Source organism: Zootoca vivipara, chromosome 2, assembly GCF_965207765.1.
Source record: "Zootoca vivipara chromosome 2, rZooViv2.hap1.1, whole genome shotgun sequence".
Lineage (NCBI taxonomy): Eukaryota > Metazoa > Chordata > Lepidosauria > Squamata > Lacertidae > Zootoca > Zootoca vivipara.
In genome coordinates, this window is record NC_142584.1 from 104,941,280 (window position 1) to 104,965,656 (window position 24,377).

The window sequence follows — 24,377 nt, forward strand, 5'->3', positions numbered from 1 at the left end:
ATTATTTTAATTTTTTAAGAGAGCAAGCTCTTCTTCACCCACCCCATCTTTCATCCACACACCGCCAAACCCCCCTCGCTGCAAGAGCCAGTCGCGATCCCGATCTGGGGGTCCTCGCCCAGCAGAGGGCTCCCCTTCCTGCTGCCAGGCGCCCGAGCTGAGCCCTTCTCTGCCGCCGCCGCCGATCGGCAGCCCCGCACCGAGAGAGGCGGAGTTTCCTGAGTCAGCCGCCGCTGCACATCCGGATTAAGCTGAAGCGGCTGCTGCTTCTGCTTCTGCTTCTCCTTTTCTACCCCCCACCCCACAACACGCAGCAGGGACGACCCCCCGATTTGCAAACTTGCCGGAGCCGCGCTGCAGGTGACCAAAGGCGAGGATCCTCGCGGAGAGGCGAGGGAGGGGCGGCGCGCGGGATCGAGGCCTGGAGGGATTGCCGACTAATTGGCCCTGATCCCTCCTCCCCCCCTCCTTTTTTTTTGTTCCATGGTGGGGGGTGGGAGGGAAGGGATGGCAAAGCAAAGCCCTTCTGCCGGTTGGGGGGTGGGGTGGGGAGCCCTTTAAAGGGGAAGAGGGGGGAGTGATTAAGCCTCGGCCCATTTTGCTGCAGGGGGTGGGTGGGACTGGGAACAAGGGCGAGCGCCAAATTGGCCGCCGGTGGGAGGGAGAGAAAATGAGACTTTTTTTTCCTCCTTAGAAGATCAATGGCCAAATCGAATTGGGCTTCTGCGTCCTCCTGCAGTGGAATCGGAGCAAGCAGTTTCCAATCTGTCCCTATAGATTTGGGGGTTAAGGCCCGGATTTAGTTTTCTGGGTAGCCTCGTAAGCGTGTTGCAGCACGCACAAAAGTTTTAATTTGCAAGCGATCCGGGTTTTGTTTTTTTGTGGTCGAGCGCTCTTAATGGGGCCGAGCGCGTTCTCTGTTCATCCGCACGCAGAGACTCCTAGCCCTTTCTTGTGGGTTACTTTAATACGGAGGCGGGGGGGAGAATAAAACAGCGTCCCTGCCCGCGTTTGTATCAGAAGTTACGCCCACCTTTGTCATGTTAAGTTTTCTTGCTTGGTATCTAGTCTTCACACTGCTACTGCTTCCAAGAATAATTAGTAATTCTTACAAGATTTTTGAAAAAGAGATTTCTTACATGGCCTTGGGAGTTAAGCTCTCAGGGGCCCTTATGGTATGAGCAGAGCAATTTGAAATCTCATAAATTAACCAGTATCACATACTGCTGTATTTATGCTTATTGCAATATTTTATTTGCACTTGTATGTGTTTTTAAAAGTTGCTGAGAGTGATCCCTGAGATGCTGCGGGATAGCTCAGTTCCAACAATAAAATTCTATGATTCTATTTTCTGAAGTAGCCAAGTTTGCCTTCTGCTCAAGCGCTAACAGAAGAAATTGGCAAAGTATGAAAACATGCAAACTTTTTTTAAAAAATCCAATAATGGAAGAAGCCTTGTTAGAAGATGACTTGGAAGAACAGAGCTGGTCTTAGCATAGGGTAAAATATGGAGGCAAATTTCCAGTTATTCTACCTAGTCTAGGATTTCCCAAACTTGGGTCTCCAGTTGTTGTTGGACTATAATTCCCATCATCCCTAACCACTGGTCCTGCTATCTACAGATGATGGGAGTTGTAGTCCAACAACAGCTGGAGAGCCAGGTTTGGAAACCCTGTGTAGATGAACAAGGGTGCTAACCCCCTGGATGTTTTGGGGCTTCCAGCTCCTATCTGCCCTAGCCAACCTAGGCCAGGGTTGATGGGAGTTGTAGTTCAGACAGCAACATATGATGCATGACCACTTAGCTACCCCCTGCTTGACATTCTAGTCCAGGCATCCCCAAACTGCGGCCCTCCAGATGTTTTGGCCTACAACTCCCATGATCCCTAGCTAACAGGACCAGTGGTCAGGGATGATGGGAATTGTAGTCCAAAACATCTGGAGGGCCGAAGTTTGGGGATGCCTGTTCTAGTCTGTTGTGTCAAAATCCACAAGAATGTTGCGCTTCATTATGCCCTAAGCTTTCCTGGAGGAGAGCCTGCTTTATCAGATGATGCCTCTCTGATGTAGTGGTTTCTGGTTCACAAAAGCTCATGCCTCGCTAAAGCAAACAAATTATGAACAAAGAACTTGCAGCACCTTGAACAATATTATTATAAATAAGGCTTCGGCGTGCACAGATCTCTCCGTTTTCAATCTGCTTTTGAACCCTTGCGGTGTAGGACATAGCACCGTTTGGACTTTATGCCTTGAGTTGCCCTAAATATCTCGAGCTGGACTTCTGAAGGTGAACTGCATAAGGCAGAATTTGCCAACCTGGCGCCCTCCAACTGTCTTAGACCACATGGAGTCTCCATGTGGAGTCTCCTTCTTTGGAGGTCTTTAAGCAGAGGCTTGACAGCCATATGTCAAGAATGCTTTGATGGTGTTTCCTGCTTGGCAGGGGGTTGGACTGGATGGCCCTTGTGGTCTCTTCCAACTCTATGATTCTATGATTCTACCGTACATCTCTTATCAGCTCCAGCCAACTGGGAGTTGTAGTTCAAAACTCCTGAAGGGAGCCAGTTTGGAGGCAGGGTGGAATCTCTTTAACATGAGGCATCACAATTTCTGGCTGGTTACCCCCATTTTTTATTTGTATTTTTTTTATTAAAGAAAGCATTCCCTCCCAATCTTGGGAGAGCTAAACTGCAACTGGTCACACACCCTCTTTGCAGGCTCTTTACCTGACTAACCAATAGCGGATTGCGGAAGAAATTAGCAATCCAAATAAGTATGGCCGCTGTGCAAATAAGCATGCGCTGGATTGGGTAATGGTTTGTGTGTGGCTCTCCAACCCTTTATCTGCTCTTATTTTCTCTGCCTTTTGATATTCCACCCTTTTGTATATATCAAATTAAAATCAGCAAGAGGTCAGCTTTCAAATCTGCCGGGAGGGTTATGATGCCCACAGGGAGCTCGAATCCGTCAGCGATATTCATCTGCGAGGTGCTGTTGTTGATGATAAATATTCCTCGTTTCTTCCAAGGGGCTGAGGGTGGAGTGCATGGTCGCTTTCCCCCTTCCCCCTCTTCATACCAACCCTGCGAGGTAGGCTAGCCAAGGAGAGTGAGCGGCCTGTTCTAGCTGATACTTTGGGTTCCAAGCTGGGATTCAAGCCTAAATCACGCCAGCCCCAGTTCAGGGGGAAGGACCAAAGGCTCTGCTTTGAATGCAGAAGGTCCCAGTTTCGATCCCCTGCATCTCTGTGTCAGTATAAAACGGCTTCCTATCCTAACACACTGCATACTATATAGCTCTTGCTCTCCAGTTGCTGTGGCTGGGCTGGTGCAGTGAATGCTAAGCTTGGGTGTGGGAGATGTGGGTTCAAATCTCTGCTCAGCTGGAAGCTCCCCGATTGGTTTGGGACAGGCCTGTCGTGCAACGTAGCCAATCGCAGCCTGCGTAAGCAGCGGGAGGGAATCTTCTAGACTGGGAATAGGGAACCTGCGATTTTCTATATCAGGCACCCCCAAGCTCAGCCCTCCTGCTGTTTTGGGACTACATTTCCCATCATCCCTGACCACTGGTCCTGTTAGCTAGGGATGATGGGAGTTTTAGTCCCAAAACAGCTGGAGAGCCAAGTTTGGGGATGCCTGTTCTATATCTATCATCGGGACTCCCAGCAGCCCCAGTCAGGGTGACCCAAGGTCCAGGGATGATGGGAATTGTAGTCTCCATCAGCACCTGACGGACCACAGATTCCCACACACTCCTGTATTAAGAGCAGGCATAGGCAAACTCCGGCCCTCCAGATGTTTTGAGACGACAATTCTCATCATCCCTGACCACTGGTCTTGTTAGCTAGGGATGATGGGAATTGTAGTTCCAAAACATCTGGAGGGCCGGAGTTTGCCCATGCCAGATTAATAGGATCAAACCATCCGCATTCGGGTCGGCAAAACAACAGGGTCCTGTCGTGCAGCTAGAAGATTCCAATATATGGCAGGTTTTTTGGGTGGTGGTACTGAGGGGACGAAGAATGGCAGTCTGCACACACCTTGAACAGGAGAAGGCCCAGAATCTAAAAATGAAATTGAAAAATTCACATTACCTCTGGAGTTAGAAGGCGAAATAAGCAAGACTTGGGACAGCTTTTTATTACTTGAAGAGAGCCGAAGACATTCCTAAGCTAAAGCCACAGTGCAGAGAATATAAGCAGCTAAAAGGTTTAGCCAGACACTGTTTTTGGAAAGAAACTCTGTGGCCCCCACCTTTGTGGAATTGGACAGGATTTTCTGAGACCTTTTCCGCTCCCTGTAGAACCACAATCTCCAGGGTTTCTTGTTGGGAGGGGGGGGCATGGCTGTTGAATTAGTCTAAGCCCAGTAGTGTAAACATCCTTAAAGAGCAGTGAAGCCTGTTCTGTATTGAATCTGGCCTCCATGGAAACCAGGAACAGTCCAATGAGATGGATGCCTGCACAAGGGCTAGAGCTTTGCAAGCACTTCAACAATGGGGCATGGGCAGTGGGCGGCATTTTAAATGTAGTAGAAATTTCCTCTGTGTATTAAGTGGGGCATCTTGGTGTTTCCTGCCCCAACATGCCTCCCCTATCAGACTCATGCACGGCGCCGCTATGTTGCGGTTGCACTGTCCTGAGTTGCCAGTGCAGCGTTCGGCTACTTAAGGGTTTTTGTTTCTTAAAAAATTAAAAAAAACCATTTAGTGTTTCGTATGCTGCTTTTCCCACGGTGGAGCTGAGTTACAAAAGCCTCCCAAGAAAAGAAGCCATTACAGTGGTGGTTGTTGTTTAGTCGTGTCCGACTCTTCGTGACCCCATGGACCATAGCACGCCAGGCACTCCTGTCTTCCACTGCCTCCCGCAGTTTGGTCAAACTCATGTTCGTAGCTTCGAGAACACTGTCCAACCATCTCGTCCTCTGTCGTCCCCTTCTCCTAGTGCCCTCAATCTTTCCCAACATCAGGGTCTTTTCCAAGGATTCTTCTCTTCTCATGAGGTGGCCAAAGTATTGGAGCCTCAGCTTCACGATCACGATTACAGTGGTACCTCGGTTTAAGTACACAATTGGTTCCGGAAGTCTGTACTTAACCTGAAGCAAACTTTCCCATTGACAGTAATGGAAAGTGGATTAATCCATTCCAAATGAGTCCATGGAGTACTCAACCTGAAGCGTACTTAACCCAAAGTATGAGTGTAATTGGTTCTGGAAGTCCGTACTTAACCTGAAGAGAACTTTCCCATTGAAAGTAATGGAAAGTGGATTAATCTGTTCCGGACGGTCCGCGGAGTACTTAAACTGAAAGTAATCAAACCAAAGCGAACTTAAACCGAGGTATGACTCTGTAAATTAAAAACAAAAACAGCATCTCCTAATACAGGTATCCCCAAACTTTGGCCCTCCAGATGTTTTGGACTACAATTCCCATCTTCCTCGACCACTGGTCCTGTTAGCTAGGGATCATGGGAGTTGTAGACCAAAACATCTGGAGGGCCGCAGTTTGGGGATGCCTGTCCTAATATGAGAGAAAGATGCAATTGTGGAAGCACAGTAAAGGAATCCGAATAGCAAAAACACCAATCCAAGTTGGTCATATTGGGATGTATATTAGGAATGCCAATTCACACCATCTCTCACCTTGGGTGCAAATGCTTCCTTCGTGGGTGAGAGAAAGGTAAAGGTAAAGGGACCCCTGACCATTAGGTCCAGTCGTGACCGACTCTGGGGCTGCTGCGCTCATCTCGTGTTATTGGCCGAGGGAGCCGACGTACAGCTTCCAGGTCATGTGGCCAGCATGACAAAGCTGCTTCTGGCGAACCAGAGCAGCGCACGGAAACGCCATTTACCTTCCCTCTGTAGCAGTACCTATTTATCTACTTGCACTTTGACGTGCTTTTGAACTGCTAGGTTGGCAGGAGCTGGGACAAGCCACAGGAGCTCACCCCTCGTGGGGATTCGAACCGCTGACCTTCTGATCGGCAAGCCCTAGGCTCTGTGGTTTAACCCACAGCGCCACCCGATGTCCCGAGAGAAAGGAGGAGGTCCTAAAACAGGCTCTCAGCTTAGAGTGACAGCAGCCTCTCTTCTCGCCCACTGCAGCCAGCTAAGCACCAGGAGAAATGCACATCAAGTCCATATTTAACAAGGAGAGTCTGGAGGGGGAACGCTTTCCAACCTGGCATGCATCACCCACCTCTCTCCTGTCTCCCGTTCTGGGGTTGTTGGGTAAGATCCACAGGAACAGGACTCTCTCTCTCACACACACCCAGCAGTATTTTAATTGGAGGTGTTTGGTGTGAAGAAACAATTGCAAAAATCAGAATCTGTCAAGGTGTATCTTCCTGACATAAGTTGGATACAGTGGCTGGTGACATGTCAAGAGCCATTCCTAAGTGGAGGTTTCCTTCCCTTTGGATGTTTAGGGAAGTTTGAAAATATCAAAGCCCTGATAGATTGCAACGTGAGACGGGGCCTTCTCTGTGGCAGCACCCTCAGCTGTGAAATTGCTTTTCAGAAGGAAAGGCAGAGCCACATCCCTCATCGCTGTATAGACAGGAGGTGAAAACAGACCTGTTCAGCATGGCTTTTTGATGGCTTGCTCTGCTCCTTGAGGCTTTGATTTTTGTTTAAAGTGTGCGTTTTCCAGTTTAGTTTTTGCTGCTTTATGCAAAACTCATGGGGGCCGGAAACTGGTATAAGAAAGTTTAATAAATAAATTGGGTTGCAGCCCATGCTAGTCCTACTCAGAGTAGACCCACTGAACCATATGAACACCAACTTGCATTCATTAATTCCAATGGGTCTACTCTGAGTAGGACTCACTTGGATCCCACTTGTGTGTGGTGGTTGCCGGGGTGGGGTGGGGTGGGGTGGGGTGGGGTGGAAAGATCCCACAGGCCTACACTCTGTTGGAGACTGGGGTTTTGGCTTCCACTCTTGGAATTCTGCTTATGAGTGAGTTTGTAGAGCATGTTTATACAGTTCATAGAATCATAGAATTGTAGAGTTGGAAGGGGTCCCGAGGGTCATCCAGTCCAACCCCCTGCAATGCAGGAATCTCAACGAAAGCATCAGTGGCAGATGTGTATGCGGGGTTTGGGGTTTTTTTTGTGTGTGTGGATAAGGTCCTACTTCCAGACCTTGCAATTAAGGTGTGCTTCAGTACCCGTTTGCCAAATTCCAGCTTTTCATTTTGTTGTAAAAAAACCACCTTAATTTGGTGCTTTTGTGGGCCTCTCAGAATAACAGTGCTATGTATGCATATAACACTTCTTATCATGCTTGTGAAAGAAGGCAGGGAATATATTTAAAACCAGCACACCTGCAGAGGTTGCAACACTGTGTACTGAATCTGCCAGAAAGGCCTTTAACCAGGCTCTCTTGTCTTGTCCATTAACCTGCTGGTGATTTTCTGAAACAACCAGACAAAGAAACCTGTTGCTTCTGCTAATGTTCTTAATAATAATAATAATAATAATAATAATAATAATAATAATAATAATTTATTTTTACCCCGCCCATCTGGCTGGGTTTCCCCAGCCACTCTGGACGGCTTCCAACAGAACATTAAAATACAATAATCTATTAAACGTTAAAAGCTTCCCTAAACAGGGCTGCCTTCAGATGTCTCCTAAAAGTGTGGTAGTTGTTTTTCTCTTTGACATCTGGCGGGAGGGCGTTCCACAGGGCGGGTGCCAATATCGAGAAGGCCCTCTGCCTGGTTCCCTGTAACTTGGCTTCTCGCAGCGAGGGAACCGCCAGAAGGCCTTCGGAGTGTCTGGGCAGAACAATGGGGGTGGAGACGCTCCTTCAAGTATACTGGACCGAGGCCGTTTAGGACTTTAAAGGTCAACACCAACACTTTGAATTGTGCTCGGAAACGTACTGGGAGCCAATGTAGGTCTTTCAAGACCGGTGTTATGTGGTCTCAGCGGCCACTCCCAGTCACCAGTCTAGCTGCCGCATTCTGGATTAGTGGTAGATTTCCGGGTCACCTTCAAGGGTAGCCCCATGTAGAGCGCATTGCAGTAGTCCAAGCGAGAGATAACTATAGCATGCACCACACTAAGGCATAGCAGTCCCACCAGCCCCCAGCCAGCACGGCCAACGGTCTGAGATGATGGGAGATATTGTTTAATGGTATCCTGAGGGTCGCAGCTAAGCCACCCCTAAGTAGTACATTCCAATAAAGAGGCAGAGGTTGAATGGGTTTCATTTGTTGTTGGCAGGTGCTGCTGGATTCCTGAGAACACAACTCTTTCTGCCATGGAGCCATGGGTGTACCTTGACCCGCGTCAGAGGGCACTATATCGAGATGTCATGCAGGAGAGTTACGAGACGCTGATGTCTCTCGGTAAGGATCCCATTTCCCTTCCGCTTTGTATTGGTTATCCTCTTCCATTCGTATGTGGTCCCCCCCCCCCTTTTTGCACACTATAAAGACTATCTCTCTTTTTGCCTCCCCTTAACAGCAGCTATCACTGATAAACATGTTCAGGGAAGTGGTGTTCTTTGTTCTGAAATAAAAGGGGGGAAGCAGTGGGAATCTCCCAGGAAGGGAGAAAAAAAGCCACAAGAGACCCCCAGACTCCTTATCCTTAGATGAGAATAGTCTGAGAGATTCGGCAATTGGACTCATAGCAGAGGTAAGATCTCATGTATGCGGTCAGCTGCCCAGAGTGGCTGGGGAAATCCAGCCAGATGGATGGGGTGTAAATAAAAATATTATTATTATTACAGTGGTACCTTGGGTTACAAACGCTTCAGGTTATAGACTCCGCTAACCCGGAAGTAGTACCTCAGGTTAAGAACTTTACCTCAGGATGAGAACAGAAATTGCACAGCGGCGGCAGCGGGAGGCCCCATTAGCTAAAGTGGTACCTCAGGTTAAGAACAGTTTCAGGCTAAGAACGGACCTCCGGAACGAATTAAGTTCTTAACCAGAGGTACCACTGTATTATGATTAAGAAGCAGAAATGTACCAGGTTACAGCTTATAGTCACAATTGCACATGTTTTAAATTCCCAGGTAACAAATGAAAAGCTTGACTGGGAAAAAGACACACAGCTTTCCCACTTCGAGGAGCAAATGGGGTACAAGCACAACATTTCAGATAGTGAGGTTCCGATGCCAGTTTTCTAGGCACTGTTTGACAGGAGCTCCTCCCGCCTTGCCGTAGTCTAGGGAACCTGTTGGTTTTGCATTACGAGCAACATCCCTCCCTAGGGAATAACATTCCAAATAGGCCGAAACCCTGGCAGGTCCAAAACCTGTCGAACAGGCTGCATAAGCCCAAATGTGTGTGCTTAGTCCCTGCACAACAACTCTCGCTTGCTTTGACGCAACGTGCTGGACGTGAGGCGTACGAGGACTTCAGTCAGACCTCTCCCCTGGCTGCTCTCACCGACTTGAACAGGGAGTTCAGAAATCCCCCCCCCCCAGCCTAGGGATGAGGAGCCTGTTCCGACTCCCCAGATGTTGCTGGAGGTTGCATCTTTCCATCATCCCTGACCGCAGGCCATGCTGGAGCGGATGGGAGCCCAAACCACCCCCACCTCGCGCATGTTCTAAGTATTGCTGCCACCAGTAGCAGGGCGAGGCCCCTGTCCGTGAAAATGGTCGGTGGGAAAGCTACTCTGTGCCCGGGGGGGGGGAGCCCACTTCTCCCCCTCACGCAGTCCTTTCGCTTAATTCCCAAAGTTAATACCCGAGCGAAAAATGACCTCCGTAAAGTCTGTGGTTACGTTCCAGACTCAAGGATCCAGCTTCTAACAGCAGCATCTTCTGGGTTTCAGTGCCAGCAAGAAGTTGTTCCAGTAGCCTTAGCTGAGATTCCTGCATTGCAGGGGGTTGGACTAGATGACCCTTGGGGAGCCCCTTCCAGCTGTACAGTTCTATAAGCCTAACTTGTCAGGACTGAGGAACTGAGCCAATGCCTGCCAGGACAGTGGGGAAGGATACCTTTCTTGGTAATTTGGAAGCACAGAAGGGTGGACCTTGGCTCCCCGCCCCCCCCCCCTGAGGCTGGCTTCCATGCCTCACCTGTGCCAGAACACCCAAAACAACCTGTGTCGGGTTTGCAATCCCATACGACACTCATGGAAGATGCTGCAATGAAGGTGTGGAAGTATGGATAGGGCTGGGGTGTTGAGTCGCTCAGCGCCTCGGTTTTCATCCCCCTTCTGGGCCTGCTTATGCAGAAGCAAGTTCCGCTTTTGTGGGGCTCACTTTTTGCAAGCACCAATTGCAGCTGCAGGCGGAGCATGAAGCTGCTGTGAGATCCGTAGGATTCTTTTAAGATGGATGTTGTCTTGTGTGACATGTACGATGCTCCAGATCTAACGTTTGAGAAGACAGAATCCTAGGTATGAAAAGGCCTGCTCATTAAACTTGGAAAACCTGGCTACACATTCTGTATCATCCATAGGTTTAGGAAACAGGTTTCCAGAATATATTATATTATATTATATTATATTATATTATATTATATTATATTATATTATATTATATTATATTATTTAGCATTATTAGCACCCCACCCATCTGACTGGGTTGCCCCAGCCACTCTGGGCAGCTTCCAACACATATAAAAGTGTTATCAAACATTAAGCATTAAAGACTGAACTCTATTATTTAAGGCAGCCTTTCTTTCTTTTTTTTAAAAAAATAAATTTTTATTGTTTTCTCAAACACAAAATTACAAATACAGTGGTACCTCGGGTTACGAACGCGATCCATTCCGGGTCGCAGTTCGTAACCCGAAAACGCCATTTTGCGCATGCGCAAAGCGCTATTTTCGCGCTTTGCACATGCGCAAATGCGTGTGGCGCTTCTGCGCACGCGCGCATGGCGAAAATACTTCCGGGTTTGCGCAGTTCGTAACCCGAGGTGTTTGCAACCCGAGGTGTTTGCAACCCGAGGTGTTCGCAACCCGAGGTACGACTGTATACAGAAAAGAAAAATGATCATCAATAAAGCAATTCATCTTTTACATTTCTATTACTGTTTACTATATACATTCCATTGTTCTGCCGAACACAACTTCCTCCTTTTACCACCTCGGTTTTCTAAGTCATCATCATATATATTGCGCTTTCTTCATCCATATCTCTGTCATCTTCTTAATTACATTACCATATTTGAGTATATCTCTATTGTTTCTGATGTAGGTTTTATGTCAAAAGCCAGCCTTTCTCAAGCTCGGGTCCTTAGATGGTTTTTTTCTGAACTACAACTCCCATCATCCCTGACCGCTGGCCATGCTGGCTAGGGATGATGGGAGTTGTGATCCAGCAACATTCAGGAATGCAAGGTTGAGAAAGGCTGATCTAAACGGTTATAACCCAATAAAAATGGGAGAGGCCTCTCTTTCTGTTCAGCATCAAACAAAGCACTTTTTACTAACTTGGCATAACACAGAACCTCTTCGCTGGGTACCGGTATGTAAACTTGGGGGGAAAGTACCCTATACTTTCTGCAACCCTTTAAGGAAGCAGCTTTCTCTGGCCATCAAGGCTTCCATAGCACCTGGAACCAATTTGTCTGCTGGTTCCACAGCAGTGCTGAGAAATCAAGCACAGGTTCCTCCTTTAGGTCCTGTTACTATTCTTGCCGCTTGACGATCCATCTAGCTTTCTTTTCTAATAAGAAACGGGCCATTTAATGCCTTTGTTTCCCAGCTATTTTTTTTCCAGTTTTCTGCCTGTGGATGACCTACATCCCTGCTGTTATCCACAGAGATTTGGAGACAGTTTGCATTTCCTTTACCTTGGGGGCATGGGGTGGGAGTGTCCTGCAGGACTAAGAGATTGGGCACTTGAGAAAGGAGCCTGGGTTTGTGTTAAAGAGTCCTTTAAGCACCTTGGCTTGCCTCCCCATATGCCCCAGGGGATGCTCTTCAAAGACCCCACCCACAAAGAGAGTGCGTGCCCTTTCCAGCCAATAAATTGCCCTTCTCCCTCCCTCAGCTGCCTCCCTGAGAGGAAGTTGGAGGAGGGAGGCAGGCTGCTTCAATGGAGGCAAGGAACACAGGGACTGACGTTACAGTTGACTTATTCCCTGTTCTTCCTGGTGAGTGTTTATTTTTTTGGATTTGGGTTTCGTTTTGCCAGCTGTGTTCTTTAGCAGGTTCTTGTTTTGCCGCCGTCTCCTATTTCCTATGCCCACCCTCCTCACTCTTGCTCCTTTTCCCATGCTGGCAGAGTCCCAGTTTCCTACAACCTCACGTTTCATCTTCATAAGGCGCTCTTGTCCCATCTTGTCCAGCATCCTCTTCTAACATGGGCCAATCAGATGCTTCCTTTTTTTATTTTAGTTCCTGTGGGATACCATCTTGGGCCACATCTGCACTGCGCCTTCTGGGAGCTGTAGTTTGCGAAGGGTGCTGGGAGCTGTTAAGAGACCCCTATTCCCCTCCCAGTGCGATAGTTCCCAGAGTGGTTTAGCAGGCAACCCATCCAGTCCTAGGGGACTCTGGGAATTGTAGCTCTGTGAAGAGAATAGTGCCCCCCCCTCAACAACTCTCACCCCCCCTAGCAAGCTACAGTTCCTGGAATTATGTGGGGAGGAAAGACCACACCTGTTTAAAGCAGGATCATAGTGCTTTAAATATACGGAGCGATTGTGGCTTTAATTACCCTCCCAGGGACTTTCCTGCCATCGCCTTCACCCCATTTTTTCCTACACCCTAAAGCTCCTTTCTTGGCCACCCTGAGCCCACTCAGTCCCATTCCTGTGCTGCAAGATGCCAATCTCTTCCGAGTCCCCTGCCCTTGTTTTTGTCCAGAGTTCCAGAACTCCTGTATGCCAGTCTTAGCATCCCAGACATTTTGTGTGTGGAGTTTTTGTTTTCTGTTCCTTGACGTAGATCAGCTGTGGGGTGCCTTTGGCCCTCCAGATGTTGCTCAACTACAACTCCCACTACGCCTGGCCGTGAGCTAGGTTTGCTGGGGCCGATAGGAGTTGTAGTTGAGCAACATCTGGAGGGCCAAAGGTTCCCCCACAACTGATAGGGATGGTTGCTTGTGATGATTCTGTTTTTAATGCAGTAGAACAGGGAAAGACATACCGGTACATTTTGCAAACCACTCTCAGGGTTTTTTTGTTTTTTTACCATCAGGCGGTATGTAGACCTGAAATAAGATAAATGTAATTACTATTTATATGGCACAACTATAGTACTTCATATGTTGGAGAGCTCTGGACTTAATCATCTTTTCTGTTTTCTTATCACATATGCCCATCCTTTTCTTCGTGTTGTTATTAAAGTGCTTGTAATGCTGCACACACACACACAAAAATACTTTGCCTGCAGCCTTTTAAAATACTTGGAAGAAAAATTAAAGTGGAAGTAACCCTTTTTTTTACACTCCCCCCCCCAGTCACCGTGACTTTTTAGTGTTAAGCTTGAGTTTGTATCCTTTTTTTTTAATTAATTTTTATTAATTTTACATAATAAAATTTTGCATAATAACGAAGACCATACACATACATAACACGACATTCCAAAAACGATAAGAAAAAAAAAGAAAAAAAGAGAATAAAAATAATAGCAAAAAAAAAAGGGGGGGGGAAACCACAGCATATAATAAAAATAAAAACAAAACACATAACATCAAAAATTCAAATCTAATCTAATTTCCTAAACATTGTCTATTGGGCTTCCCCAGACCCCCCCCTTTATTGATTTTCATTTGCTAACTCCATCTTTACAGTTTTCACTATTTACCAACCATTCTAATCTCATTTAATTTAAAATTATCCATTTAGCCAATTAATCAAATTATCAATAATTTTTTTATTTGTTTACTTATATATCTCCTTCCATTCCCTTCCTTCTCCCCACACCCCAAAACTCTCCCTGCCACTGAGAGCCTCCAGGGTACGGAAGATAGGAAGAGATGGCTCTTTTTCCAGCTGGTTCTCCCCCTCCCCCCCTCCCTCCCACTCCGGGAGTCCCCCTCTGCCACCAGGGAACCCCAGAACGGAGACGACCACGGGAGGAGGATTAGAGAACCCCGCTATCCCATTATTCATTCTTCCCAGCTATACTAATAATCTCCTTTCAAATCTAAAAAGAAAAATACACACATCTCTATTCTACTTTCCCTCCCTTGCCTAAATTTTCCTGCAAGAACTTTCATACTTTCCTACTTTTAAAATCTATATATCATTTTCTTATTCCATTTTAAATCTTATCTTCTAATTTTAGCCTCTTCCCCCCCTGTTCACGGCACCTCCCTTCTCGGATCAGCAAATTCCATAGTCCATAAACCAGTTTCAAACCGTTTTAGCCAGCCTTTAAACAAGAAGCCTTTTTCCATTTACCCCACTCCCTTTCTGCGAAACTTTACATGTCCAAATTTTCCATTCCCTCGCTGTTGCCCCTTTATTGTTTGTATCATCCACTCAGTGTAAGTAATTCTCTCCCACAGTCTTTGTTCCCTATGGGTATTCTGAAGTCCAGACATAATTTCTGCTCCCCCTTCCATGGGAGCGTCATTCCCCTGATTCACATGCTCAAAAACTTTTTCCTCCTTCTTCTCATTGCAGACTTCCTCTTGGTCCAAAAGCTGACATGTTTCTTGCTTTCCCTCTGTTTCTTGTTTATTCTCTTGCTCCAACGTTTTTTGTCCCTTGTCCCCTTGAAGAAGTCGATTTGTTTCCTCTAATTGAGCAATCTGTTTATGTGTTCCAATAGTAAGTTCCCATAAGAATTTCAGAGTTTTTTCTTTAAATCCAACTGTGTAATCGTATGTTGACATTTTTGTACTCCTCTCAAGGACACAGTACAATCCCAGAGCACAGGAAGTGTTAGCATTTTTCATTCGATCGCCATTTTTCCAAACTGGTTACAATGTATTCAGAAATTAAAATCCATTACTTGTTTCTAAATTGTAATCCAAGGGAGTTATCGTAAGCAACTTTTGCAACTCAGTTTATCCACATTGTTTCAAAGCTCCCTATTACACAAATCTTGCTGAACCCATCAGGACCGCCGATTCCAGCGGTAGTAAGAGACTTTTCTCTCTTATTAAATCTCGCACTCTCCCCTCTACCTTGTCACCAAGGGGGATTTCAGCACAGTTCTTGCAGATGCATTGATATAACAAATCCACAAATAACTTGGCAATGGGTATTTTCTTAACTGTTTCCACTTTTGATCAATATGGGGGAGATCGGCTTCCGTTTTTTAAATCTCCTCCCGCTCCAAATTTAAGTCCCAAAAGAAATTTTTAATCTTCTTACTCACGGAAATCTATTTTTTGAATCCTTTTTCTTTGGAAGTATTCAGCGCTCTCCGCCTCCGGAACGGAGCTTCTCTTTGCGAAGGCAACAATGGTGCTCAAAATGGCCCCGCGACTACAACCCTCCTCGCTCTGGAGCTCTTATTAGAGCCTACCAGAGAGTTGGGGAGTCCAAATTGGGGCTCCGCTGAGACTTTTCGTCCCTATAACGCTCGGTATAGGGCTCTATGGGGTGCAGCGTCGCCCCCGCTGCTTCCCCCCCCTCGCAAAGTCGGGCTGCCTCGGAGATCGAGACAAACCCCACCGGACGGCGCTGGCGCTAAACCGGAAGCCAGCTTGAGTTTGTATCCTGATTCCAAAAGCAATTTTTATTTCTTACAATTATATATCACTCCTCCAAGGAGCTCAGAAGTGGCCTGTGTGGTTCTCTTCTCGTTTTCTCCTCACAACAACCTTGTGAGGTAGGTTAGGGAGGGAGAGAGAGATTGGCCAAAGGTTACGCCAGTGAGCTTCATGGCTGAATGGGGATTTGAACCCTGGTCTCCCAAGTCCTAGTCCACGACTCTAACCCCGTGCACCGCCCCCAAACGGCTTACAAAAAAGTCAAGATGCTAGTAATACAGCCTTTCTAAACTTTGGGTCCTTGGACATTGTTGGACTACAACTCCCATCATTCCCAGCCAGCATGGCCATTGGTCAGGGTTGATGGGAGTTGTAGTTCAAAAACATCTGGGGATCCAAGGTTGTGAAATATAAGATAATGCAAAGGCCAAAGACCCCCCCCCCCGCTGTTTTTTAAAAAAATTGTAGCAGTTAGAATTTCATGCGTTTACCTGTAAAATTGGGTAGCAATAAAGGGAACTAATTGCCCATGTCAGAAGGTGTAAACTGCTAATGGGTTAGAGTTGATTGATGTTTTACAACTAAGGTGTGACTTGGCTGATTTTACAGCTGCTATGTTAATGCTTGTACTGCATTCCTTTGTAGCAACTTCTGGATAACTTATTCTGTAGAGCACAAGACTCTAAATCTCAGGGCCATGGGTTCAAGGCTCACATTGGACAAAAGATTCCTGCATTTCAGGGGGCTGGAATAGATGACCCTCGGGGTTCCTTCCAACTGTACAGTTCTTTTTTAAAAAAATTTATTATTATGCTTTTCAGGTTTATACATTTCACTAATTTTACAATCATATGAACAGTTCAGAGCTTGATTTCCTTCCCCTTCTATCTGCGGTTCCTTCAATTTATTTTTAATATCTTCTGCCGACCTATCCAAATTAACTTAATTTGCTCATTTATGTGGGGCAATTTATTCATCTACTTTAAAAACATACTCTTATTATAAAACAGCAGGTTATTACGGTATTGTAAATATTCAATTAACCATTTCCTTTCTTTGATATAAAAAAGTTTATCTTGATTTCTTATTCTTCCAGCATCCAACTGTACAGTTCTACGATTCTATGGAGGGGGGGGGGGTGTCATATGCAATCAATAGGTGTTACTGTTATATAAATGCGCACATTTTGGCCTTCCTAAGGTGGTTGCCTTGTTTTCCAGCTGCAGACAAGCTGCTGAACAGTAACAACAATGAAGAGGAGGAAGAGGAGGAGGACGATGAAGAGGAGGAGGACGACGAAGGGCCCGAGGAGCTGCGTCCAGGCACGTCTCAAAGCACCCCCAGGCGAGTCAAGCCCGTGGTGCGCCGCACACCGCCCAAGCAGCTGCCGCCGCCACCACCACTGCCACCACCACCCAAGATCATGCCGGTGGTGAAGAAGGACAAAGCAACTCAGCGAGGGCATGGGCTAAAGAACAGCTTGGAGAGCCGTTGCTCGGACTGCACGATGAGCCTGCATGCGCCGCCCCGGGGCCGCCAGCGGAGCGAGGCCAACGCCGCGCGGGAGAAGCCCTTCCAGTGCTCGGACTGCGGCAAGAGCTTCATCTGGAGCTCCCACCTGGAGCGCCACCGCCGGATGCACACGGGCGAGAAGCCCTTCAAGTGCCTCAACTGCGGCGAGGCCTACAGCCAGAACTTCCACCTGCTGCAGCACCGCTGCTCGCAGCTGATCGAGAAGCCCTTCAAGTGCCCCGAGTGCGGGAAGCGCTTCGCGCAGAGCTCAGCCCTGGAGAACCACCGCAAGGGCCACACGGCCGAGAAGCCCCACAAGTGCGCCGACTGCGGCAAGTGCTTCATCTGGGCCTCCCACCTGGAGCGGCACCGGCGGGTCCACACGGGCGAGCGGCCCTTCAAGTGCCCCGAGTGCGGGGAGACCTACAGCCAGAGCGCCCACCTGGCCAAGCACCGGCGCAACCACATGGGCGAGCGGCCCTACAACTGCCCGGCCTGCTGGCGGAGCTATGCGCTCATCTCGGAGCTGGAGGAGCACAAGAAGACCCACCTGGGCTGCGAGGACTGCGGCAAGGTCTATCGCAGCCGCCAGACGCTGATGCGCCACCAGAGGGGCCACCACCGCGAGCGCACGCACCTGTGCGAGGAGTGCGGCAAGGGCTTCGTGTGGGCCTCCCACCTGGAGCGCCACCGCCGCGTGCACACGGGCGAGCGGCCCTTCCCCTGCCCCACCTGCGGGGAGAAGTTCGCCCAGAAGGTCCACCTTCTGCAGCACAACAAGACGCACTCGCACGCCCGGCCCTACAAGTGTGGCGACTGCGACAAGCGCTTCGGCGACAGCTCGGCCTTCCTGGCGCACCAGCGGGGCCACGCCATGGAGAAGAACCACAAGTGCCAGTACTGCGGGAAGAGCTTCGCCTGGAGCTCCCACCTGGAGAGGCACCAGCGCATCCACACGGGAGAGAAGCCCTACAAGTGCCCCGACTGCCCCGAGCACTTCAGCCAGACCTCGCAGCTCTTCAAGCACCAGCGCACCCACGTGGGGAAGAGGCCCTACAAGTGCAGCGAGTGCGGGAGGAGCTTCGGCACCACCCTGGAGGTCATCATCCACCAGCGGACCCACTTCGGGACCAAGGCGTACCGCTGCTCCAACTGTGGGAAGGGTTTCACGCGGCGCGCCAACCTGCTGAAGCACCAGAGGAGCCACGTGAAGGAGAGCCCCGAGAAAAAGGAAGATTAAGGGGGCGCGAGAGAAGTGGGGAAGGGGGGGCAGAGAGACGGGAGACGCGCGTCCTCTCCCTCGTGTTACCAAACAAGTCTAGAATCCACACGAGGAAGAGGAATCCCTTTTGTGCATTCTGCTTAACGGGGGGAAGCGGCGGCAACGTCGCAGCTCTTGCGGCAGCCTCGGATGACCTGCACGTGGTTGAGGAATTATTTCGGGGGTTGGGTTGGGGTGGGAAAGATAACAATGGAAAAGAAACATGCGACCGCAGCATATAAGCGAGGAGATTGTAGACATGCGCCTCGATAGCGGGGGGGAAAAGAGGTTCTTGGAAAAGAAGGCCTATTGAGGCGAAAACCTAGTAATCATGTCCACCGGGGAGTTTTGATCCTGATTTAGAATCCGTATGGGTGTCTTGCTCACCTTTTTGTTTTGACACTGTGTACGTATAAATATAACCCATGTTTTGGGAAACGAAAAGCTTTACTTGACTCTTCCTCTCCCTGTATTGCACCCGACTCCCTTCTCCCCACCCCTCCAGCCCTATTAGAGGAGCGCTGATGGATCAGGTCGGAGGCTCCTATAGGATCCCGCAATCCTGTCCTCCTAGCGGCCATTCGGATGCTTATGGGAAGCCAGCAAGCAGGACCCGGGTGCAGCAATCGCTTGTGATTCCCAGCAACTAGAGGTTTTTTTTGTGTTTTTGTTTGCCTCCGACAGTTGAAGGGGGGATACATTGCTCTCATGGCTAGTAGCCACTGCTAGCCTTATCCTCCATGAATTTGTCTAATCCTCTCTTAAAGATGCCCCTCCCCCCCCCAAAGTGGGTGACTTTGAACTCTGGATAACAAAGCTTTAACATGCCGAGGACTGAGCTCCAGACCTTAGATGCCTAACTGAGAAGGACTCAGACTTCACTAGATGCTAGGGAATCCACCTGGGGAGCGGGGAGGGCGGTAAAACTTTGGTAAGCCTCTTGAATGTGGAGGAAAAGCTTTATTGATTTCTTCAACACATATAATCTAGTTACAGGTAGATAGCCGTCTGAGGGTCTGAGTTGAAGCAAAATAAAAAAATCATTCAGTAGCACCTTAAAGACCAACTAAGTTTTTATTTTGGTATGAGCTTTCGTGTGCGTGCACACTTCTTCAGATACACTTGAAACAGAAGTCAGACCCTTATGTATATACAGAGGGTGGGGTGGTGGTGGTGGGGAATGGGTGATGGGCTGATGGGAGTGGTAAACCTGTAGATGGCTGTTAACGACTGCTGATGACTGCAATTGGTCCTGTGGGGAAAAAGCAAGGGCTGAGGCGCTAAAGAAAGTTTGATCATGCATAATGAGATAAGAATCCAATGTCTTTGTTCATGCCAGGTGGCTCCATGGTTTTAAGCTTGGTAATGAGCTCCAATTCAGCAACTTCTCTTTCCAGTCTGTTCCTGAAAATTTTCTGTAATAAAACAGCTGCTTTAATAAAACAAGATCTCAAAGCAGCTGTTTTATTACAGAAAAATTTCAGGAACAGACTGGAAAGAGAAGTTGCTGAATTGGAACTCATTACCAAGCTTAAAACCATGGAGCCACCTGGGATGAACAAAGACATTGGATTCTTATCTCATTATGCATGATCAAGCTTTCTTTAGCGCCTCAGCCCTTGCCTTTCCCCCCGCAGGACCAATTGCAGTCATCAGCAGTCATTAACAGCCATCTACAGGTTTACCACTCCCATCAGCCCATTCCCCCCACCACCCTCTGTATATACATAAGGGACTGACTTCTGTTTCAAGTGTATCTGAAGAAGTGTGCATGCACACGAAAGCTCATACCGAAATAAAAACTTAGTTGGTCTTTAAGGTGCTACTGAAGGAATTTTTTTATTTTACATATAATCTAAACATTTTTGGGGGGGGTGGCGGGTAGGGGGAGCATGTAACTATGCCTTGAGCAGCGCTCCCACGTGAGTTGCATTGGAACCTAAATGTCCACCGAGGGTCAGATTGCAGCATTGAGTTAGAGAAGCTCAAATTGGTTTTGCTTGGATCTTGGAATCTCTTGTGCTCAGTTCCCGCTTTCCGAAACTGCCGTGGAGGGAGATGGCACCCTCCAGACCCAGGAATCCTTGGAGGTTTCGTTTCCTGAGGACTAAAGGAAAAGCAGAGAGGACAGAGACCCCATTTGAAACTGGGCGCTGTGCTTATGAGCCGCTGTTCAGCTAGATCAGGGATCCCCAAACTAAGGCCCGGGGGCCAGATGTGGCCCAATCGCCTTCTAAATCCGGCCCGCGGATGGTCCGGGAATCAGCATGTTTTTACATGAGTAGAATGTGCCCTTTTATTTAAAATGCATCTCTGGGTTATTTGTGGGGCATAGGAATTCATACATACTGTTTTTCAAAATATAGGCTGGCCCCCCACAAGGTCTGAGGGACAGTGGACTGGCCCTCTGCTGAAAAAGTTTGCTGACCCCTGAGCTAGATGGTCCTTTTTTTTAGGCTCTTGTCCAGGCATCCCCAAGCTTCGGCCCTCCAGATGTTTTGGACTACAATTCCCATCTTCCCCGACCACTGGTCCTGTTAACTAGGGATCATGGGAGTTGTAGGCCAAAACACCCGGAGGGCCGCAATTTGGGGGTGCCTGCTCTTGTCTCTTGGGGTTCTTAATAGTTTGGCCACAAATGTGAAGCATGTGTGCGAAATCTGCTCGCTAAGGTGTTTGTGGGAAAGCCCACCTCTTCAGTTTAGGGAAGAGGATACAACATAAGCGTGCAACTTATTGAGGGGAAGAAAACAGTAAGACACTCAAGGAGCATATCTGCCAAGTCTCCCGCTGAAAAATGCGGGAACCGCGGCGCGGCACTGGAAGTTGCGTAGAAGCAACTTCCGGGGCCGCTCTTCCCATGTGTGGGCACCGGAAATCGGGCAGAGCGGCACCGGAAGTCGCTTCTACGCATGCCCGGCGGTTATCTTGGTGGCGGCCGCATGCCGGCGGCCATCTTGGTGGTGGCCGCATGCGGCCGCCAGCAAGATAGCCACCGGGCATGCGTAGAAGCGACTTCCGGTGCCGCTCTGCCCGATTTCCGGTGCCCACACATGGGAAGAGCAGCACCCAAAATGGAGGCTCCCTGGCAGGTAGGAAATCTGGGGGATTTCTGGGATTTTTCTCCATTCGGGAGAACAGCGGGAAGCGGATTAAAATCCGGGGGTTTCCCGCGAAAAACGGGATACTTGGCAGCTAAGTCAAGGAGGGTTCAGCTTTGGGCCTGGAAGCATGCTGGGGAAGTGTATTGTTGATGGATAAGATTCAGAATAGGAGTTCAAAGGCTCATGGTCTCTTTATTATTATTATTTTGAAGGGGCAGGGGAATAGCTGGCTGTAGGCATCAGCCTATCTTAAAACGTAAAATCCAGATTTCTAGGAGGGTGGATCTTGGGTCCAGAAAGCCCATCAAATAGGCATCTTGGAGTTTTCCTATCCTGGCTTGGCAGTAGGATTGATGTACACACACACGTACGTGCAATGATAAAGAAGTTGAGCTTTTGGGTGGTGTGATGGATGCATGAGAAACTAAAGAAGCAGAATTTATAATCTGGAAAAGAGGCAGAGGAAAACGTTGCCTTGCCATGCAAGGTTAACCCCTCAGAACTTACTAACGTAAGACATCATGGCTCCACCTGCACCTTACATTTAAAGCAGCCTTTTTTTTAGTACAGTGGAACCTCGGTTTACGAATTTTCGGTTTACGAATGCTGCGGACCCATCTGAAACGGATCCATTCACTTTCCACTTTCCAGTTTATGAACAGACTTCTGGAACCAATTACACCCATGCTTTGGGTTAAGTACGCTTCAGGTTGAGTACTTCGCGGACCTGTCTGGAATGGATTAATCCACTTTCCATTACTTTCAATGGGAAAGTTCGCTTCAGTTTATGAACGCTTCAGTTTAAGTACTCCGCGGACCATCTGGAACTGATTAATCCACTTTCCATTACTTTCAATGGGAAAGTTCGCTTCAGTTTATGAACGCTTCAGTTTATTAACAGACTTCCGGAACCAATTACACCCATGCTTCGGGTTAAGTACGCTTCAGTTTAAGTACTCCGCGGACCGTCTGGAACTGATTAATCTACTTTCCATTACTTTCAATGGGAAAGTTTGCTTCAGTTTATGAACACTTCAGTTTATGAACAGACTTCCGGAACCAATTGCATTCATAAACCGACGTACCACTGTATGCCTATTTTATTGAAAATGTTTCAATTATTAAAAAAGTGATGCAAAGAAATAATAATAATAATTAAGGCACTGATTTAACCAGTTGTGGCTTCCCCTCAGAGTCCTTGGAGTTGGTCGTTTGTTAAGGGTGCTGAGAGTTGTGAGGAAGACTCATCTATTCCCCTCACAGAGCTACAATTCCCTAGAGGGGTTTGGCTATCTAACCCTCTTCCCGGGGAACTCCGGGAATTGTAGCTCTCTGAGAAGAGAGGGGGTTTCCTAACAACTTCCAGTACCCTTAACAAACTACCATTCCCAGGATTCTTTTGTGGGAGGCCATGACTGTTTAAAGTGGTATGATATGACCTTAAACATACGTAGTGCAGATGGGCCCTAGACAGGAGTTGGGGAGAACTGAGAGCCAAAAGGCCTTGCCTCTCCGCTGTGGCGTGGGGATCTTGCTGGCAAGGACAGGCGAGCTATTACTACTGACGGAGAACAACACATCTTTGCTCCAGGGAGGGGCAACTGTAGATTTGGGCCACCTGTCATGGGTGCTTTGCTTGACCTTCCTGCGCTGCAGCGGGTTGGGCTAGATGACCTTCGGGGGACCCTTCTGGCTGTACAGTTCTGTGGCAACCTCTCCTGCCACCTACCTCGGAATCTCACTCGGGAGGACTGACGGAAAAAGAGCCCCGTTTCCTGTACCCCCCATCCTGCCTTGGCCCCTTCAACGCTCTTGTGACGTGAAGGAACGGAAAGCCTAGTCACTGGAGGCCTTTGCGCTGCAAACACAGACACACGCCAAAGAGGCTTGGCGCCACAACGCCCGCTTAACCACGCAAATGGGTGGACGGATTGGCCTGGACTCTGGATTTCCCTCTGCTTCTGTTGCTCTGGCCTAACCTCTCCCTTGTCTTACAGGCGTGTACCCCCCACCCCCTCTGCCGTTCTGCCCCTTCTCCTTCCAAGCTTTATTTACTTTATTGCATTTGGGGCAGGGGGCAAGGGGAGTCTGTTTGCCTCAATGTACTTCTGTTTAATTTCCCCGCCTCCTTTTTTTTGTTCTCATCCAAAACAAGCGTCTCTTTTATGTTTTAGGGTCCTGTCCCCTCGACTGACTTATTAAAAGGGGGGGTTTCTAAGCTCTGACTTATTTGTTGTTGGTTAGGAGTAATAAAGATTGAAAACGTAGCTCATGCAAGTCTGGTGTGTCTGGTGTTTTGTTACAGCCCTGTTGGTTTACAGAAGGCTGCGTCGGCGCTCATCCTTTCGCTGAGCTCGGGGCGTTGGTGTAAGTGCTAGGCCCGGGACCCACTAGTAAGCACAACGGGTGGCACTGTGGTCTAAACCACTAAGCGTTTTTGGCTTGCCGATTGGAAGGTCAGCAGTTTGAATCCCCGTGACAGGGTGAGCTCCTGTTGCTCTGTCCCAGCTCCTGCCAACCTAGCAGTTTGAAAGCACGCCAGTGCAAGTAGATAAATAGGTACCGTTGCAGCGGGAAGGTAAACGGTGTTTCCGTGCGCTCTGGTTTCCATCACCGTGTCCCGTTGTGCCAGAAGCGGTTTAGTCCTGCTGGCCACATGACCCGGAAAACACTCTGTGGACAAACGCCGGCTCCCTCGGCATGTAAAGCGAGATGAGCGCCGCAACCCCATAGTTGCCTTTGACTGGACTTAACCATCCAGGGGTCCTTTACCTTTACCTAGTAAGCACAACGGCAGTACCAAGTAAGAAATGCAGGTTTGGGCTGAAGATGAGTCCTCGGTTGAAGAGTGTTGGATCTTAAGCAGTTGCTCCCGAACTGGTCTGCCAGCTTCATTGTGGTGGTCCTTCGC

The 24,377-nt window shown here is 48.3% G+C and overlaps 1 protein-coding gene across 1 annotated transcript; it reads left to right on the forward strand.

Annotated features, from left to right (window-relative positions):
- The first annotated feature begins 339 nt into the window (after window positions 1–339).
- LOC118080919 (uncharacterized) lies at window positions 340–19,505 on the forward strand. The gene is made up of 3 exons (XM_035106949.3): window positions 340–360; window positions 8,231–8,355; window positions 16,810–19,505. Exons 2-3 carry the CDS (start codon window positions 8,268–8,270, stop codon window positions 18,339–18,341), a joined length of 1,620 nt encoding a protein of 539 aa, XP_034962840.1. The 5' UTR covers window positions 340–360; window positions 8,231–8,267; the 3' UTR covers window positions 18,342–19,505.
- Window positions 19,506–24,377: the final 4,872 nt, after the last annotated feature.

Bases quoted from the DNA above. Each gene is read 5' to 3' on its own strand.
- LOC118080919 (XM_035106949.3), top strand. From the start codon at position 8,268: ATGGAGCCATGGGTGTACCTTGACCCGCGTCAGAGGGCACTATATCGA. The intron at 8,356-16,809 runs GTAAGGATCCCA...CTTGTTTTCCAG, and splicing joins CGAGACGCTGATGTCTCTCG to CTGCAGACAAGCTGCTGAAC.